This window comes from Pituophis catenifer, unplaced genomic scaffold (assembly GCF_029215685.1).
Source record: "Pituophis catenifer annectens isolate HBS135680 unplaced genomic scaffold, rPitCat1.0.hap2 SCAF_2, whole genome shotgun sequence".
Classification (NCBI taxonomy): Eukaryota; Metazoa; Chordata; class Lepidosauria; order Squamata; family Colubridae; genus Pituophis; species Pituophis catenifer.
This window is the reverse complement of record NW_027256882.1, coordinates 2,552,750-2,572,654: the sequence shown is the minus strand read 5'-3', so window position 1 is coordinate 2,572,654 and position 19,905 is coordinate 2,552,750. Positions and strand designations below refer to the sequence as shown.

Sequence of the window (19,905 nt, the reverse complement as noted above, 5' to 3'; positions counted from 1 at the left end):
CCCCTTTCCTGGAAGAATGAAATATTTTAGGAAATATTAAAAAGGCAGAATATTATGTTCCCCTGGTTGAGAAATGGAGAAGCATTTTTTAAAGACAAAGCAGCTTCCTGCTTTGTCACACACACCTTTGTTAATGGGCCCTAATCTGCAACACAATAGCAACAGAAACTAACACAATGGGACCCATCTAGGACAGAAACTTACCACATGGCACCTGGGAAGATTACATCAGCCAGCAAGGCTAGCTAAGACCCCTGCCCCCTGGGAGTCTGACAACCAATCAGGATACTCTTTTTGGGCCCCAGGAAGTTCAAAGCCAGAGAGAGCATAAAACCCCGGTGACTCGCTGTATCTGCCCTTTTTTCTCTTCAGGAACTTGTTGGAAGAAACATCCTTCTGGGTTCTGCTCCAAGTGGGGAAACAGACACTGGAAACATGGAGACTGCTTGGAAAGATGGTTTAATGGTGGACAGGATCACATGGCTTGAGTTCCTGAATAGAAAAGGGGCGGATACAGTAAATCCTCGGGTTTTTATGCTCTCTCTGGCTCTGCATTTCTTGGGGCCCCGAAAGAGTATCCTGATTGGTTGTCAGACTCCCAGGGGGTGGGGGCCTTGCTGGTTGATGGTCACATGTGCTTCCCAGGTCACATGTGGTGAGTTTCTGCTGCTATTGTGTAGAGGGCTAATCCTATCTTTGTTGGAGTTTGGCAATTCCTACTATGGCTCTGCCTGAAGGAGGTAGATCTTTGTTATGTAGAATAGACTGGCCCAGGCCTTAATGGCCCATTGACAAAGGGTGGGGGGCAGGAAGATGGGAACTGCTTCAAAATATGCTTATCCCAGGGAAATATAATATTCTGCCTTTTTCATATTTCCTAAAATATTTCACTCTTCCAGGAAAGGGGTGGGTGCTAACTTCCTACAATCTCAAACCATGTGATCCTGTCCACCATTAAACCATCTTTCCAAGCAGTCTCCATGTTTCCAGTGTCTTTTCCCCCACTTGGAGCTGAACCCAGAAGGATATTTCTTCCAACAGAAGGAAAAAGAAGCCTTTCCTTTTAAGGATTGTTGGAAGATAGAGTTTTCCCTTCTTGAATTCAAAACTCCTGGCTGGGAGATAACTTCGAAATGATTGGAGGTCAGCTGCTTGAGCGCAGAATTAGTTTATCATTTATATAGGAAGGCAGGCAAGAAACAAATACAATCACAGCGTTCCGAGCCTGTTTGAGCTGTAAGAAAAACCCCTTTTTATATCCTAAAAAGTCTTTTGATTTTTTCTATGTGACCCTTTAAAGATTTTTGAAATTCTTTTGATTTGGCATGTGAATCCTTTGATTTGTGTGTGTGATTGTTTTATGGTGTTTAAATCCTGCTTTTTTTTTTTATGATTGGGTGCTTCCGTCCTGGATCTGGCAAATACGTAATTGTTTTATAGTCCAATTTCTGTTTTTCCTAGCCCTTTGTAGTTGTTCGTTCCCTATAATTAATCCGTTTGTTATTACTGTTTTAGTGAATATCTCCTTTTCTCATGTGTTTAAAATTCTAATTACTTTGGCTTGATTTCTTTTCCTTTTTGGGTGTTTGCTTTTTTTCTGTGTCCCATACCTGTTTGGATGTTGCAGGCCCCTGTAATTTTGTCCTTCCTTTGTTGTGGAAATTAGGGTGGCTTCAGCTTCTTAATGGCCCATTGACAAAGGTGGGGGCTGAAACTTCTGCCTGAGTTTCTGCTTATTTTCTTTTTGGGGAATTTTCCTGCTCTTTTAATTTTTTTTTTTTTAATTTCTTTTCCTTTTTCTAGAAGGGTGAATCGTATCTTCCAACATTAGGAAATATTAAAAAGGCAGAATATTGTTTCCCTGGATGAGAAATGGAGAAGCATGTTTTAAAGACCTTCTTGCCCCCCCCCACCCTTTGTCAATGGGCCAGAGGCAGAAACTCAATTCACTCCCATCTTTGTCAAAGGACCATCATCTGCAACACAATAGGACCCATCTAGCAACAGAACTCACCACATGGCACCTGGGAAGATTACATCAGCCAGTAAGGCTAGCTAAGACCCCCACCTCCTGGGAGTCTGACAACCAATCAGGATACTCTTTCAGGGCCCCAGGAAGTTCAAAGCCAGAGAGGGCATAAAACCAGGGGACTCACTGTATCTCGCCCTTTTCTGTTCAGGAACTCAAACCATGTGATTCCTGTCCACCATTAAACCATCTTTCCAAGCAGTCTCCATGTTTCCAGTGTCTTTTTCCCCCACTTGGAACTGAACCAAGAAGGATGTTTCTTCTGTAAGAAGAAATATCCTTCTGGGTTCAGCTCCAAGTGGGGAAAAAGACACTGGAAACATGGAAACTGCTTGGAAAGCTGCTTTAATGGTGGACAGGAATCACATGGCTTGAGTTCCTGAACAGAATCACATGGCTTGAGATCCTGAGTAGAAAAAAAAAAGGGGGGGGACGAGATGCTGGGAGTGCCTTGGTTTTATGCCCTCTGTTGTGCCCCACCTCAGAGTTTCCTGTTCCTGTACAAGAAATTGGTTTCAGACTCCCAGGGGGCGGGGGTCTTAGCTAACTTTGTAGCTTGTCTCCCAAGCTTGCTTGAGCCTTGCCATGTGGTGAGTTTCTGTTGCTAGTGAGTTTCTGTTGCTAGATGGGTCCTATTGTGTTGCAGATGATGGTCCATTGACAAAGGGGTGGATGGGAATGAGTGAGCTTGGCTGAGGCCTTAATGGCCCATTGACAATGGTGTGGGGGAGGGACAGGGAGCTGCAGGGAGTTGCTTTGTCTTTAAAACATGCTTCTCCATTTCTCGTTCAGGGAAATATAATGTTCTGCCTTGTTAATATTTCCTTAAATATTTCATTCTTCTAGGAGAAGGGTGGGTGCTAACTTCTTACAGTAGGTAACATCTTCAGCAGAGTTATAGGAAGGACAGGATCGATGGAGAAGATAAAAGTCAGAGGCCTCTGCAAACAACCCCCATGAGTTGCCCCCTCCTCATCAGCCTTCAGGATAGCTGAACTCCTTTTACAAATTGCATTATAAATAATTAACTTTAGTGAAGTGTCTGCATTTCCTGCATCGATGAGGAGAGGACATCTCTGTCTCCTGGCCACTTTTTACAGAGGCATGATGGAGAACATTTTTAAAAACTGCATCACGGTTTGGTTTGGTGGCTGCAATGCAGCAGATAAAAAGTCCATACAGAGAGTGGTGAGGACAGCAGAGAAGATTATAGGAAGCTCACTTCCCATTATTCAGAATGCTGTTTATAAGCACCATGTGCTTATAGCTCAAAGCGTTGTGAGACACGCCACACACCCACTTCATGGTCTCTTTCTGTTGCTCCCTCTGGGAGGAGGTTTCAAGGTATCTATAGCAGGACTACTAGATTCTGTAACAGCTTTGTTCCTTTGTCTTGTAAACTCTCAGCATTCTTTCTTTTCCACCATGTACATGTATACACTCAAACTACACTGTGATGCTTCTCTGTGTCGTGTGTGTATGGGCTTTTGAAAGTTTTTATTGATCATAAAATGAAAACTACCCATTTGAATATCACCCATGCAATTTTATGTATATAAATGTCGCTGGGAGTTGTGCGGCATATAAATTTAATAAATAATATCCTGGCAATATGCTGACATTATAAACCATCCAGAGAGTGCTGTGAAGTGCTATTACTATTGCTATAATAATAATCCCACCAGAAATATAAAATTAACAATCAGATTTTTGAAAGTGTTTTTTTTTCCAGGAATTTCCTTGGCAGGTAAATTACTGTCATTTTTTAATTTTATTGTATTTCCCAAATCTTGCCAAAATGCTCATTTTTTTCTTCCGCTCAGGAGCTACTGAGTAAAAACAGGAGAAAAAAAGAAGGAACCATTCCAATGGATCAGTCAGAAAGAGAGAAAAGAGTTCCTTGCAGATCAAGTGGAATTAGAAAGGCAGAAGAGAAACCTTTCAGGAAATGGGAGTAAGAACAGCTGCCCAAAACTCACTCCAGGAGAGTAGCGGGAATGGGAAGGCTTCTAATCTGATGTTTCCTTTTTCTCTGCATGAACGCGATCCCGTGGGAGAGAAACCATACAAATGCATGGAATGTGGGAAAAGGTTCAGGTGGAAACCTGCGTTTATGTCCCATAAAAGGATCCACACGGAGGAGAAACCCTATAAATGTATGAAGTGTGGGAAAAACTTCTGTCAAATCAGCTCCCTGATTTCCCACAAAAGGGTCCACACGGGAGAAACCATACAAATGCGCGGAGTGTGCAAAGGGCTTCCCTACAAGCAGCAACCTTTCTTCTCATAGAAAGATTCACTCAAAAGAAAAACCACACATCTGTGCAGAGTGCGGAAAGAGCTTCAGGAGGGCCAGTGATCTGACTTCATAAAGGGACCCACTCTGCCGAGAAATCCTACAAATGCGCGGAATGTGGAAAAAGCTTTTACACGAGTAGGCACCTTAATTCCCATCGTACCATTCACACTGGGGAGAAGCCATTTCAGTGCCTGGTGTGTGGGAAGCATTTCCGTGTATATTGGTCCCTTACTTAATACACACAGGGGAGAAGCCGCATAAATGCATGGAATGCGGAAAGTGTTTCCGCAACAGCAGTAGTCTTACTTTCCATGTCAGGACTCACACAGGAGAGAAACCTTATAAATGTATTGAGTGCGGAAAGTGCTTTACTCAGAGCAGCAACCTCATTTCCCATAGAAGGATCCATACTGGGGAAAACCCTGTAAATGCGCGGAATGTGGAAAAGGCTTCAGTCAAAGCAGTGACCTTACCTCCCATAAAATAATCCACACGGTAGAAAAACCCTATCAATGCCTGGAGTGTGGAAAGAGCTTTCGTTGGAGTACTGCTCTTACTTCTCATTAAAGAATCCACACGGAAGAGAAACCCTATAAATGTCCTGAGTGTGGAAAAAGTTTCAATACAAGCAGTAACCTTTCCACCCACAGAAGGATCCACTTCAAGGAGAAATCTTATAACTGCATGGAATGGAGGAAGAGCTTTAATACAAGCAGTAACCTTTCTACTCACAGAAGGATCCATTTGAAGGAGAAACCTTATAAATGCATGGAGTGTGGAAGGAGCTTTAATCAGAATTTTGACCTAATTTCTTATCAACAAATCCACATGGTGGAAAAAATATGAATATGTGGAATATGGAAGGGCTTCAGTTTCCCTATAAATTTTGCAGGGGGTGCAATGGCTCAGCGGTTAAAGACTGAGCTTGTCAGCTGGAAAGTTGACAGCCCAGGTTTGAGAGCCGAGTGCCGCACGATGGGGTGTTATTGGCCCCAGCTCCTGCCCCCTTAGCAGTTCAAAAACATGCAGATGCAAGTAGATAAATAGGTCACACTTTGGTGGGAAGGTAGCAGTGTACTTGGCTCTGATTACATAACCACAGAAGTGTCTTTGGACAACGCTGGCTCCTTCAGCTGAGAAATGGAGACGAGCACCACCTCCTAGAGTCAGACACATCTGAATGGGGAAACCTTTACCTATGAATCTTGCCCAGTGCAAAGAATGTATACAACAGCTAAGCATTCTTGTATAAACAGAAGATATCAAAAGTTTGATGACTAAATTTCCTTGTTTCCTGTAGAATGATCAGCATGGAATTAACATGGTATTTTGGAAGAATTCCTGTCGTAAAATAAAAGAAACTGGATAAACGCATCAAACGGTGAATGAGATCCATTTTATTTTACAGGCTCTTCATAAATTTAGTACCCAACTATGGATTGCAGCAAGATTTAGGATGGAAGTGCAAAGGTGGAGCTGAAGGGTTATTTCTCTAATACGACTGATTGCAAGACATGGTTACTCTGTTGACCTCTGAAAACCTTTTAAAGATTAAAGAACCTTGATGGAAATAGACATCTTTTTACGCTGAGATATTTGATATTTACTGATGTTGTTTTAATTCATTTGTTTTTTGCAGATCCTTATTTTCTGAAATTGTAATCCAGTAGTTGGATTTTAAGGAGAGTCATTAAAAATGAGGGACTCCGTTTGGTGTGGTGGTTAGGTTACCCACCAGGTGATTGTGAGTTGTTGTTTCATCTTGGTCACAAAGCCAGTTGGATGACCTTGGATCAGTCACACACTTTCAGCTCTAGGAAGAAGGGAAAATTGCTTCCAACAAAAACCATGGCAAAAAAACCCCTGCAGGTGGCCTCCAGGAGTCAAGAATGGTTCAAAAGTGCAAACATGTACACAAACAAACTATGTATTGTGTTCTTTCATGCGCAGCGCATGGGGGAGTCACGTGAAAGCCACACGCTAGTGCAGATGATATGGTTGCGTGCGCAGCGCATGGGGGCATGCATGAAAGCTGTGCACTTGCGCAGATGATGTAGTTGCATGCGCAGCGCGTGGGGCAAAAGTTTAATAAAAAGGGGTTATATAAAAGTTAATGATTTTACACATTTTATGTTTCTCGTTGGAGCAATCTTGCATTTCTAGTTTTGCAACCCAGACCAGAGAGTCCTAATTCAATCCCTAGGGCAACCGGGCAGACAGCGAAGATCCTGGCTTGACGTTTGGCCTCTCTAGGATATTACAAGGTGTCATTTTAATGGCACCTCTGTTGCAATCATAGACATCACAAGAGCTCCTTGATCTGCAACAGGGAGTGCAAGTTGCAACTCATTTTCAACTATGCCACATTCAACCATCTTTTTTAGACAAGTTAACTCATTAAAACTGTACTTTTGCCCCAAATCCTGCATTCTTTAAAAAGATTAAAATATTGAATATTGGGCGCTATCTAACAAAATGAAATTCAATGGTGAAAGAACTAAGGTTCTACATTTAGGAAAGAAAAATCAAATGCACAGGTACAGTATAGGTGCTATCTAGTTCAATAGTAGTAATTGTGAGAGGGATCTTGGAGTCCTCTAGTGGATAATTATTTAAATATGAGCAGTGTGCTGTAGCTGCCAAAAAAGCCAACACAGTTCTGGGCTGCATAAACAGAGGGATAAAATCAAGATCATATGAAGTGTTAATACCACTTTATAATGCCTTGGTAAGGCCATACTTGGAATACTGCATCCAGTTTTGGTCGCCACGATGTAAAAAAAAAAAAGGTTGATACCCTAGAAAGTGAGCAGAGAGCAACAAAGATGATTAGGGAGCTGGAGGCTAAAACATAAAGAATGGTTGCTGGAATTGAGTATGTCTATTTCAATGAAAAGAAGGACTAGGGGGTGACACGATAGCAGTGTTCCAATATCTCAGGGGTTGCCACAAAGAAGAGGGATTCGAGCTCTTCTCCAAAGCACCTGAGGGCAGGGCAAGAAGCAATGGGTGGAAACTAATCAAGGAGAGAAGCTACTTGGAACTAAGGAGAAATTTCGTGACAGAACAATTCATCAGTGGAACAACTTGCCTCCGTAAGTTGTAAATGCTCCAACATGAAGTTTTTAAGAAGAGATTGGATAACCATTTGTCTGAAATGGTATAGGTTTCCTGCCTAAGCAGGGGTTGGACTAGACCTTCAAGTCCCTTCCAACTGTGTTTTCTCTTCTCTTCTCTTCTCTACTCTCCTCCCTTCTCCTTTTCTTATTCTTTCCTGTGGAATTCCCAGAAGCATGAGAAGGTATAGAGTAATAAAGTTGGAATTCCAAAAGTTCTTTTTCAAGAGACAACTGGATTTTCTTTTCTTTGAAGACATTTCGCTTCTCATCCAAGAAGCTTCTTCAGCTCTGACTGGATGGTATGGAATGGAAGGATTTATACACCTTGCAGACAGTTGGTAATTTGCAGTCTTTTTAGACAGTCATTGAGGCCACTTGGAGGTTTGTCCGTGTCTTCTGGGTCACCTGAATAGTGCAAATGGGGGTGGAGCCTTCTTGGAACTGTTGAAAGGACTGTGTTGTAGACTGGAGATAGATGATGTTTTATCCCTCTCCCTCTGTTGAGAGAGGATTGTTCAATTTTGGTCTCTTTGACTCTTCTTTCAAACTCCTCTTTCAACCATGACCTGGATAATTGAGAAACTCCACAGACAAAGTTGGAACAAACCTTAGACATCTAGTCTAATCCCTGCTCAAGCAGAATTATTATGAAAAAATCTGCTGCTTGGCTACCACAAGATTTGTTTTCCGGTGTTTGCGCCCCTTGAAAGCTTCTTTGCCCATTGTGCATGCTCTTAGTATTAAAAAAAGCATTTTGAAAAGAAGGGAGTACATTTTTCTCTATCCAAAACCAGATTGGAGACTTCTACCAATCTCTGCCCCCAAATGGCAGCAAATTAACAACGAGTCTGATACCATCTTTAAAAGTATCCAACTTTATTAGACATCAGCTTTTGTGAGTGCACAGAAGAGATTCATCATAACAGGATTTACAAGAGAATGAGGGGGGAATGGCTGAGTACACACAATATACAAAGCAATATATCAGGGTTTAGCAATGTTGAAAATCAGTGGCCAATATTCTATTTATGGTCTATTTGATCAGAAGAAACACCTCGATTATTCAGGAGTGAAGGACAACTTTTCCTGATTTTATGTATGTTGGGCCCCACTGATTTCCAAATGTCTCTTTTTCCCCATGTTTATTGGGAAAAACACCAGCATACTCAACTCTTTAATCCTTATTCTCATGTGCATCAGAAACTCATGAGAAACTTAAGGCACAAACACTCCAAGGTTTGTTAGACAGTGTGTATGAACTGAAGCAAATTAATCTAGGATTTCTATGGATTAGTACCCGAGTGGATCCTTGTATGAGAAGTAAGGTGACTCTCCTGGTGGAATTCCTTTCCATACTTCATGCACCTATATGGTTTCTCTCACGTGCGGATCCTGTAATGTGAATTAAGGTTACTACTCATCCCACACTCCATGCATTTGTAGGGTTTCTCCTATATGGATCTTTTTATGGGAAATAAGGGACCCATTTTCATGGAATTTCTTTCCACATTCCAGGCATTTTTATGGTTTTCCCCTCCATGTGGGTCCTTTTATGAATATTAAGGGTTTCATTTTCATGGAAGCTTTAAATATGACTTTTTAATGGGATGTAAGATTACTGCTGCACCGGAAACTCTTTCCACATTCAGGACATATATAGGTTTTCTGTCCTCCGTGGATTCTTACATGAGAAATTAGCAAAGAGCTTTGACTAAAACTCTTTCCACACTTTATGCATTTATACTGCTTCTCCAAGTGGATCCTTCTATGACAGGGATGTCAAACTCAAGGCCTGCAGGCTAGCTCCAGCCAGTGATGTGGTAGGATCTGGCCTGCCCTGGAAACTATAAGGGGCTGGCGCACATTGCTTTGGCCCAGCCCACCCTATCCTGGTGTGCACGCGTGCACACAGGAGGCACAAGGCGCACATGCCCATCCCACCCCATCCCAGGGGGCGTGCGTGAGTATAGGAGGTGACAGGCGAGACTGGGCACAAAAGTGAGAGGCCAGGCGAAGAGATGAGGCCGGGCAGGCCGGGCTGCAGCTGTTGCCTGGCAGAGTGAAGTAGAGTGGCCAGTCTCTATGTGCTTCCATAAGTATGTGCACACAGGAGGCGGTGTGTGTGTGGTCTTGTGGCAAGCACATGGAGACTGGCCGCTATGCTTCACTCTGCCCAGTAACAGCTGCAGCTTGTTGGCCTCACCCCACCCAGCCTGCGCACGCACAGCTTCTTCACCTTTTTGCCTGACCTTTTGCTTCTCTGCCCAGTATCGCCACTTCACCTGGCCTTACACCGCGGTGGCGTTGGCAGCAGCCTGGAAGAGGAGGTAAGTGGACGCCCCAGTGGTGAAATCTGAACTGGTTTGCTATGGTTCACTGGCTGCGCATGCGTGGTGTGTGCCAAGTGCGTGCTGTGTGCGTGCTAGCGCAGTGCGCGTGCATGCAGTATGCGCCAAACACGCACACATTCATTTATTTATTTATTTATTTATTTTATTTTATTATATTTCTATACCGCCCTTCTCCTGCGGGACTCAGGGCGGTGTACAGCCAGAATAAAACATAACATATAAAATTTAAAAACATTTTAAAAAACAATTAAATAATTTTGGCCCGAATTTAAAACAACCCAATTAAAACCGAAATTCGATTAAAAAACTAAGAGGATGGGATCAAGCCAGCCCAGCTAGATGGAACAAGTGTGTCTTCAGGGCCCGACGAAAAGTCCGGAGGTCTGATATCATGCGTATCTCAGGGGGCAGGTCATTCCAGAGGGCAGGTGCTGCCACAGAGAAGGCTCTCCCCCTGGGGGTCGCCGGCCGGCACTGCCTGGCCGACGGCACCCTGAGGAGGCCCTCTCTGTGAGAGCGAACCGGTCGGTGGGAGCCTATCGGCGGCAGAAGGCGGTCTCGCAAATACCCCGGCCCTAAGCCATGGAGCGTGTTGCGCAAAAAATGCATGCTGCACGCATGCGTGCATGCACAGTACGCACCAATTGCAGGGAAAAATGAGCCTTCGGAAGACAAGTATAACAGCAGGGGGGGGGGAACAGCTGTGCTGTGTGATTTAGATTCATTAGAAAGCAGGATTTCCTGCTTTCTAGCAATTTTAATTCGGATGGCAGAGCTGATAGTCAGAAATACCAGTTCTGGTAGGTTTTTTTTTACTACTAGTTTGCCCGAACCGGTAGTTTTTATCACTACCGGTTCGCCTGAACCGGTGCGAACCGGTAGGATTTCACTGTTGGGATGCCCCCTCTGGGAAGCAGGGCTGGGCTGGCCTAGGGGATCCCAGTGCTCGAGGGCTGGACCGTCCCAAGTCAACCACAGTCAGTGAGCAGCATCAAGCTGGCCACACCCATCCAGTCAGACACATTCAGTTAGTGGCATCAAGCTGGCCATGCCCACCTGGCTCCCCGAGGTCAACCACAGCCCTTATGCGGCCCTCTATGAAATTGAGTTTGACACCCCTGTTCTATAGAAAGAAAGGTTGCTGCTTGTTCTTTCCACACTCCAGGCATTTATATGGTTTCTCCTATGTGTGGATTCTCTTACGGCAAATCAGGGACTCATTTTCCCCAAATCTCTTTCCACACTCTGCGCATTGATATCACTTTGCCTGTGTGGATTTTTGTATAAGAAATAAGGTTGGTTTCTGACTGAAGCTCTTTCTATACTCCATGCATTTATAAGGCTTCTCTTCTATATGGATCCTAATGTGAATTGTAAGGGATCCATTTTCACTAAAGCTTTTTCTACACTCTGTGCACTTATATGGTTTCTCCCGTGTAGAACCTTTTATGGGAGATCAGTTAACTGCTTTCATTAATGCGTTTCCCACATTCCATGCATTAACAGGGTTTCTCTCCGGTTGTGTATTCTTTTATGGGAAATAAGGTGGTTTCTCTTTCTGAACATCTTTTCACACTCTGTGCATTTATAGGGTTTCTCTCCTGTATGGATCCTTCTATGGGAAATAAGGTTGGTGATCTGACTGAAGGTCTTTTCACATTCCGTGCATTTAAAGGGTTTCTCTCCCGTATGGATCCTTTTATGGGAAATAAGATTGGTGCTCCGACTGAAGGTCTTTTCACACTCCGTGCATGTATAGGGTTTCTCTCCTGTATGGATCCTTTTATGGGAAATAAGGTTGCTGCTCCGACCAAAGGGCTTTTCACACTCTGTGCATTTATAGGGTTTCTCTCCTGTATGGATCCTTTTATGGTATGTAAGGAAATTGTTCTTGCTGAATCTTTTTCCACACTCCGTGCATTGGTACGGTTTCTCACCTGTGTGGATCCGTTTGTGGGAAATAAGCAGACAATTCCATTTGAAATTCTTTCCACATTCTGTGCACTTATAAGGTTTATCTCCCATACTGTCCCTTCCAGGTAAGGGAAGAATAAGGATCTCACTGTGACCTTTTTCATCTTCCTTGTATCCATATTGTTCTGTAGAATGAGTTTGGTAATCGTTCTTTATATCTAATTTTTCTTCAAATGTTTTCAATCTGTTCTCAAAATACTCTTTGTTTTTTATTCCAGTTTGATTTTGTTGTGCAGTAAAATCATTTATACTCCAAAAATGCTGGGAAACTAAGCTTTTCTGATTTCCAATTTGTGATAAATTTTTTTGGCAACATTCTGTTTCCTTCTGATCTGTCATTTTTTCTACTCCTTTCACAGGCCAAATTGTCTGGAGTGTTATCTCACAAGTCTCATTCCGCAGCTCATTCACTCCTTAAAAGAAAAAAATAAATAAATAAGAGTTTCACCCATGATCCACAAACCAAGCAGAAAGGAAGGGAAATTAATAGATAATCTGGCTCTTATGGCAAAGAGGAAGGCATCTCATTCATGAGAAACTGAAGTTAATATAAATTAGCATCATCATTATGATTTAAACCAGTGTTTCCCAATCTTGGCAATTTTAAGATGTGTAGACCTCAATCCCCAGAATTGAAAGAATTGACATCCACAGATCTTAACATTGCCAAGGTTAAGACACACTGATCTAGCCCTAATCCTAACTTTTAAGATATTTAAATTTAGTAGCTGTAGCAGTGCAGTTGTGCAGTGAGCCAGAGAAGTTAGGGTTGATTGGTTGAAGAGTGCTGGCTCCTGTGTAAGGCAATCTATGCTGTGATTGTATGCTGTGGGTATGGAGGGGGAGCTTCCATTTTTTGCCTTTTTCTTCTATGCCGTTTGCTCTGCAATTTACCTCATGATGCTCCAGTTTGCCTGACTATCGCGTCTGCTGTAAATATAGATGTAAAATATATTTATTTATATAAAACTACAAGTTTGTGTCAGTGTCTCTGACTTCATTTGGACACCTGCTGCGCAATGCCCTGACAGGTTATGGGTCCAGAAGCATTCTGAAGAGTCAGTAGTAAGTTTTTGTGAGGTAAAAGTTTATCCGTGAACTTGAGGATGGTTGGTCTGTAATGACAGCATGATGCTATCTGTTACAGGAAGGAGGATTTCCTTTGGCTCATCTTAATAGGTTGAATTATCTCTAAAAATGGAGATGTTTCTGTGGAGGGAGGATTTGCAATCCTCCAGCAGATCTCAATGAGGAACAGCAAAAGTGAAATGAAAAAGCTCTAGCCAGCATAATTTTATCCTTGGAAGATAGGCAATATGTGTGGGCTAATATCTACTAGAGAATGCTGGTTTGCCTTACACAGAATTTATGTAAGAGAGATGGCAAGCAGCAAATTAACTCTCACCAGAAAACTTTATAGAGCAAGGCTAAAATCTGGAGTGTCTCTCAGAACACATCTAGTCCATTCACACAGGTACGTTAAACAGAAATCTGAGAGTACAGTTTAGGATCTGAGCACAGCTCAGAGGAATATTTACAAAGTGAGATTCCAGTGAAACAGGAACAATTTATTCCAAGGAAGTCTGAAAAAGCAAACAAAGTTCCTCCAGAAAGATTCACAGTTGATGAGGTAAAAGTATGTAACGTATTTTATGAGCCCCAAATTAACACAAGTATTAAATTTACCTCTGGCAGAACAAGAGAAATGGAGAGAGGCTATGGATGAAGAAATGTTGTCAATGCAAAAGTAGAAAGTTTTCACTCCAATCAGGTTACCAGAGGGTAACAAAAAGCTGTTGGGTGCAGATGGGTGTACAAAAAAGAAACTTTTGATGAATGATGAAGTACAATATAAAGCAAGGTTAGTTGCTCAAAACGTATACAACAACACTGGTTTTGGAATTAAAAGAATACTATGTTATTTAAAGGGAACGATGGATTTGGAATTGCATTTAAAACCAACAAATGAATTTGAATGGAAATGTTTTGTTACCAGTGATTGGGCTAATGAGGTATAAGATAGACAATAAACATCAGGATTTGTTGTAATGTTCGTAAATGCACAAGTTGGTTGGAAATCTAGAAAATAGACTTGAGTTGCCATTTCTACAGCTGAAGCAGAATTCATAGCATTATCAGAGTTCTGTTCAGTGACAACATATTATATACAATTGTTAAAACATTTGGATATTAAAGTGAAAGGAGCTATACAAGTATTTGAAGATGTATACAAATGGCAACAGCTGAAAGAGTAAAAATCAGAAGGAAACATGTTGACAAAAAATATCGTAATGTCAGAGAAGTAGCAAAAGAAAATGTAATAGACCTAATTTATTGCCCATCGGAAGATAATTTGGCTGACCTCATGACAAAGCTATTGGGTATACAGAAATACAAGGATCTTGTGAAACAATGTGGTTTAAATGCTGTCCATTATAAATTGGAGGTGTTTGATATTTAAATTTAGAAGCCAGATCAGTGGGGTTGTGCAGTGAGCCAGAACACAGGATATATGATTGGTTGGAGAGTGCTGGCTCCTGGATGAGGCAATCTGTGCTATGATTGGTTGCTGTAGGTGTGGAGGGGGAGGGTTTTTTTTTTTTTTGCCTTTTTCTTCTGTGCTCTGTGTGCACTGTGATTTACCTCATGATGCTCCTCTTTATCTGACTATCTTATCTGCTGTAAATATAGATGTAAAATATATTTATTTATATAAAGCTATAAGTTCGTGTTAGTGTCTCTGACTTCATTTGGACACTTGCTGCGCATTTCCTTGACCCTAATCTAACCTACTGGTTTCATCTTTTCCTAGAAGCACGGATATCTTTTGAACAGAAATAGCCAATTTTACCCTATCACAAATGTCTCCTCTAAGCATCTGATGGTCCAACAGAGGTGCAGTGGTTAGAATGCAGTACTGCAGGCTACTTTGAATCTCACCAGGTGTAAGGTTAACTCAGCCTTTCATCCTTCTGAGGTTGGTAAAATGAGGACCCAGAATGTTGGAGACAATATGCTGATTCTGTAAACTGCTTAAAGAGAGCTGTAAAAGCACTGTGAAGAGGTATATAAGTCTAATTGCTATTGCTTACCCAGAGAGGCCACATTCTGAGAATTCTCCTGCATGACTTCCCTGTAGAGGGCTTTTTGGGGGGGATTCAGCTGAGACCATTCAACCTCGGAGAAATACACTGCCACCTCCTCAAAGGACACAAGACCCTCCTGGACAAGGAAAAACAGGACCCTGTTAACCAACTGCTCAAGGAATTACATGTAGGCCATGATACCTTATCAGGGATTAACTCTCTTCCCTGAACAGGTACATGAAATTGCCTAGGTAGCGTCTAGACCAGAACTTCTCAACTTTAAGTCATGTGGACTTCAAAACTGAAGTTCAAAGTTCAAAATTGAACTTTAACAAGCAGAGAGATAAGCTAAGCGTAACCGGTCAAGGACTGAACCCACATTTTCCCTTTTCACGTTGGTTAGAAGCAACAATATTATACTTCAACCCCACAACAAATCAGGAAGCCTCAAAACAGTTCTTTGCAACTTACTGAAGCTTCTCCTCCTATCTGAACAGCTGATTCAGTTACTTTTTCAGCTCCACTGGTACAAGGAGGGAATCCTAGAAATATCAGTGGAACTGTTATATCTTCTGCAAAGGAGACAAAAATGGTGGAATAAGTGTTTTTAAAAGCAAAATTATGCATGAGAAGATCCAGACAATGGGAGGTATTTCTAATCTTTCTGTAGAATTTCACACCGCTTGGAAGGAATACATTCTTACCCAGTGAAGTGTCCTGAAGTTGAACTTCCTCAGTGAATTTCCTAGAAAGGTGGTTCAGAGAGGAATTTGATGGATTTTGTACTCCCTTGGAATGATAAGGGACTATGTTGAAGAATGACTTCTGGAAGGGAAGTAGCAGGTAAAAAGAAAGGAGCAAGCAGCAAAAGAACCACTGTTAGCCATCTTTTCATATTATGTTGAGGAGATATTTAAGGATTCAAACACTGTTTGTAACATTAACTCCCCTTTTGTGTCTCAAAAAGAAGGTCTCTCACCTGCATCTCTGTCTTCTTCTGCTCTTCCACCTGGCCCAGGAGGAAACCTTCGGCCAGGGCCACCGCCTGAGAACTGGTCTCTGCTCCACACTCCCGAATCCAACTCTCAATTTCTGGGGGCAGGATAGTCAGGAACTGCTCCAGGATCACCAGATCCAACATCTGAGCTTTAGTATGTCTTTCTGGCTGTAACCACTGGCGACAAAGGTGATGAAGGTGGTTACAAATTTCTCGGGGGCCCTTAGAATCTTGGTACTGGATGCTCCTGAAGAGCCTGTGCTGGACCTCTGAACTGATAGTGTCCTCCTCTAGGACCTTCTGCTCAGTTTTTGCCCAAACATCCTTATAGGTCCAAGAATGAGCTTCTAGATGGCCTTTTTCAGCTCCATCAAATGCTAGATATTCCTCCATTTTCTCTATCCTCTAGCACAACTTCAAATGTAGCTAAGAAATCTTGCAGTTCTCCAAGGGTCTTTTCATTCCCAGGAACTATATTGTGCAGAACTCCTAGAGAAGACTCAACAGCTACTTTTCTCTTTTCTCACAAGTTATTTTGGTACCTGTATGAGGATAAATGGAATAGAATACTTTATTTGGCCAAGTGTGATTAGACACACAAGAAATTTGTTTCCAGTGCAGAAGCTCTCAGTATATCTGGAAAACAACAAAGTAATAATCATAACGATAGTAATAAGGAATTGAGTAGGGCCAACCTAGAGAAAAGAAGGACTGGGGTGACATGATAGAAATTTTCCAGTATTTGAGGGGCTGCCACAAAGAAGAGGACAATTTATTTACCTAAGCACCAGAAGGCAAGACAAGAAACAATGTATGGAGGGAAGCAACCTGGAATTAAAGAGAAACTTCCTAACAAGTGAGGACAATTAACCAGTGGAACAGTTTGCCTTCAGAAGTTGTGGGTGCTTCATCACTGGAAGTTTTTAAGAAAAGACTGGACAGCCACCTATCTGAAATGGTATAGGGTCTCCTGCTTGAGCAGGGGGTTGGACTAGAAGATCTCCAAGGTCTCTTCCAGCTGGGGTGGGGGCAACATGACTGGTCTGGAGCTTTGATTCTCACCACCCCTTCAACTCGCCTTGGGAGATCCTAGAGAGGTCGCACTTTTGGTGATGTCATTTCTTTTCCTTTTGTACCAGAATCTTCAGAAAGGAATCTTCCCTTTCCCTTTACAAATCAGGCAGGCGCATGCTCAGTTGCTCACTGAAGCTGAGAGGCTGCCAGCCCTTCCAGTAGGTGCAAGAGGGAGCCCCCTGGCGAGGTCTCTGTAAAATGCAGTCGGTGCTTAAGAGCACGGTGAGGGGGGAGGGATCGAGGAGCAGAAAGAGGGATTCTCTTTCGCCTCATAAAACGTTTTCCACGATGGTCTGTGGAGACTTAAAACATATCGACCGACTGAAGGAACTGAAATAATCATAAATATGAACCTCCCAAAGGCTCCTTTTTTCACGCACAAACCCGCTTCACTCGAGGATCTTGTCAAAGGCACGGATGGACCCAGATTAAAAAGGCAGTTTATTGAGGAGCCCGTCATGGCGCCAAGAAAAGGGAAAAGATGGTGGTCGTGACAGGGTGAGTCACGCGAAGGCTTAAAATTCCCACAGCGGCGATCGAATATTTCGAGAAGAGAGTCTTGAAACGGAAAACGGACTTCAAGCAACGAAGCTCCAAAAGTTTTACCTCAGAAATATCAGAATTTGTGCACAATTCATTTGCCATGGCAACACACTTCACTTCTTTACACTATCTCGGGATAAAAACAAAGGGAGGCAGGACTTTAGGTGACGTCACTCCTCCCCTCCCCCACCCCAGGAGAAGGGAATCTCTCCCGGTAAAACGGGAGTGCGCATGCTCAGTTCCCCACTGAAGGTGGGAGACTGCCAGGCCTTCCAGTATAGGTGTAGAGAGAGTCCCCTGGCGGGCTCTCTGAAGAATGCAGGCGGCCCTTCTATGAGCAGGGAGAAAAGAGGCTTTTCCCTCATAAAACGTAACTTGTTTCTCTGTGTTGGTCTGTGGAGACAAATGGTATACTGATAAATTGAAATAACTAGGCATGAAAAATCAATTGCATAGGTATAGAATATAGGTGGTACCCAGCTCAAAAGCAGTAACCCTGAGAAGGATCCTGGAATTCTAGTGAGCAATCAGTTAAATATGAGCCAGCGGTGTGTTGCAGCTGCCAAAAAACCTAATACAGCCCCTGGTTGTATAAACCAAAGCATAGAATCAAGATCACGTGAAGTGTTTGTATTGCTTTCTAATGCCCTGCTAATACCACTTAGAATATTGCATCGTTATTGGTTGCCACAATCTGAAAAGGATTTGGAGACTAAAAAGAGCGCAGAGAAGAGCAATGAAGATGATTAGGGGATTGAAGGCTAAGTCATACAATGGTTGCAGGAATTGGATATGTCTACTCTAGTGGAAAGGACTAGGGGTGACACGATAGCAGAGTTTCAATATTTGAGGATTGCCACAAAGAAGGGGGGTGTCAACCTATTCTCCAACTCACCTGAAGGAAGGACAAGAAGCAATGGATGGAAACTAATCAAGAAGCAAAATAACCACCAAACTCAGAGAGCACCAAGGTCTCATGTTCCAGTGTTGGGGCCATCACTGTAAACGCATCTTCTGCCCACTTGATATGGTACCCTAACTAGGCCCTTTCTTAATGGCCCAACAGGTGGCAGACACATTTTAGATAAAGTGATTCCTAAGATAACCCTGGATCATTTTGAATTGGTAATAGTGGGTAATAATTCACACCTTAAATCAAGCCGGACAGCCTGTAGACCAGGGGTGTCAAACTTGATCGTGTCACAGGACATGTTTTTTGCCTTTGTGGAGCAGGGGTGGGTGTGGCCTGCACTTGATGTATCCAGCCCACGGGCCGCCAATTTGATAGGCCTGATGCAGCCTTACCTGAACCTCCCAAGATTCATCATTCAAGAAAAGCTGGTTTCACGTGCTAACAATCTAGCCAGTGTTTCTCAACCTTGAGCATTTTAACATGTGTGAACTACAACTCCCAGAATTCTGGGCTGGCTGGGAATTGTTGTTCCCACATGTTAAAGCAGTCAAGGTTGAGAAAGTTTTAGAGATTGGACCACCATTTGTCTAAAATGGCATAGGGTTTCCTACCTGAGCAGGGGGTTGGACTAGACCTCGCTTCCAACTCTGCTATTCTGTTAAACAGAATCTCTGAAGTAGCTTCTGGGTTATCTTCAAAGGCAACTTTTAATTGGAATAGAAACTGCTCAAAGCAGTCTGCCTCAATGTGAAATTTAGCTCTAGCTGGCGAAACAAAGAATGCAAAAGGAAAGTCTTGTTGAAAAGCAAAGGAAAAAAAGAGGAAGAGAAAAAGGAGAAAAGGAAAGAAAAAGAGGTAACTAATAAATTTTATGGGAAACCTATTAGTGTATTCCAGTGTTGCCAATTCTGGGAGTTGAAGTCCACATATCTTGAAGTTGCCAAGGCTGAGAAACACTGATCTATCCAGATTCTTTTGCAAATACGTATTTTCTTACAGCAGGACTGTCCAATCTTGGAAATGTTAAGACCTGTAGACTTCAACTCTTAGCCATGTTGGCTGATAAATTCTGGAATTGAAGTCTACAAGTCTTAAAGTTGCCAAAGTTGGACACCCATCTTATAGGGATCTCTCACCATATAGTAACCAATATAGTTAACAATCTTGTTAACTCTCAAGACTATTTTTCTGCTATGTATTCAAAATGGACTGTGATTAATATACATATGTGTGTATGTATATACCATATGTATATGTGTGCAAACGTGTATGGTTATATATTTAATTTTCGTTTGAGAATGGGCATCAACATTTCATTTTTTTAATGTGCCAGTGTGCTCACACACAAAAAAAGTGATAATAAAGGTTACCTTATCCTATCCCATCCCATCTGCAAAACTGATGTAAGCTTCCTTCTTTTATAGAAATGTTGAAAATCAGTGGCTGATATCAAGTTTATTGTCTCTCTGATCAGAAGAACCTCCTCAACCATTAAGGAGTGAAGGACTGCTTTTCTTGAT

General features: G+C 42.3%; 1 protein-coding gene and 1 pseudogene across 1 annotated transcript; one reads left to right on the top strand and one right to left on the bottom strand.

Moving 5' to 3' along the window:
* The first annotated feature begins 3,977 nt into the window (after positions 1-3,977).
* LOC139309243 (zinc finger protein 85-like) lies at positions 3,978-5,174 on the top strand (annotated as a pseudogene).
* A 3,872-nt stretch (positions 5,175-9,046) lies between these two features.
* LOC139309242 (zinc finger and SCAN domain-containing protein 2-like) lies at positions 9,047-16,248 on the bottom strand. The gene is made up of 6 exons (XM_070933305.1): positions 15,838-16,248; positions 14,865-14,994; positions 11,373-11,897; positions 11,066-11,241; positions 10,941-10,981; positions 9,047-9,212 (listed from the first exon to the last, which is right to left on the bottom strand). The coding sequence occupies exons 1-6, from the start codon at positions 16,246-16,248 to the stop codon at positions 9,047-9,049; spliced, it is 1,449 nt and encodes a 482-aa protein (XP_070789406.1).
* Between the last annotated feature and the right edge of the window lie 3,657 nt (positions 16,249-19,905).

What these genes read in the sequence shown, in the direction of transcription:
- LOC139309242 (XM_070933305.1), bottom strand. Translation starts at nt 16,248, where the DNA reads ATGGAGGAATATCTAGCATTTGATGGAGCTGAAAAAGGCCATCTAGAA. An exon ending in AGAAGAAGACAGAGATGCAG is followed by an intron (nt 14,995 to 15,837) that starts GTGAGAGACCTT and finishes TTCCTTGTCCAG; the next exon opens with GAGGGTCTTGTGTCCTTTGA. An exon ending in GAGTGTGGAAAGAACAAGCA is followed by an intron (nt 9,213 to 10,940) that starts GCAACCTTTCTT and finishes TCCCTGTCATAG; the next exon opens with AAGGATCCACTTGGAGAAGC.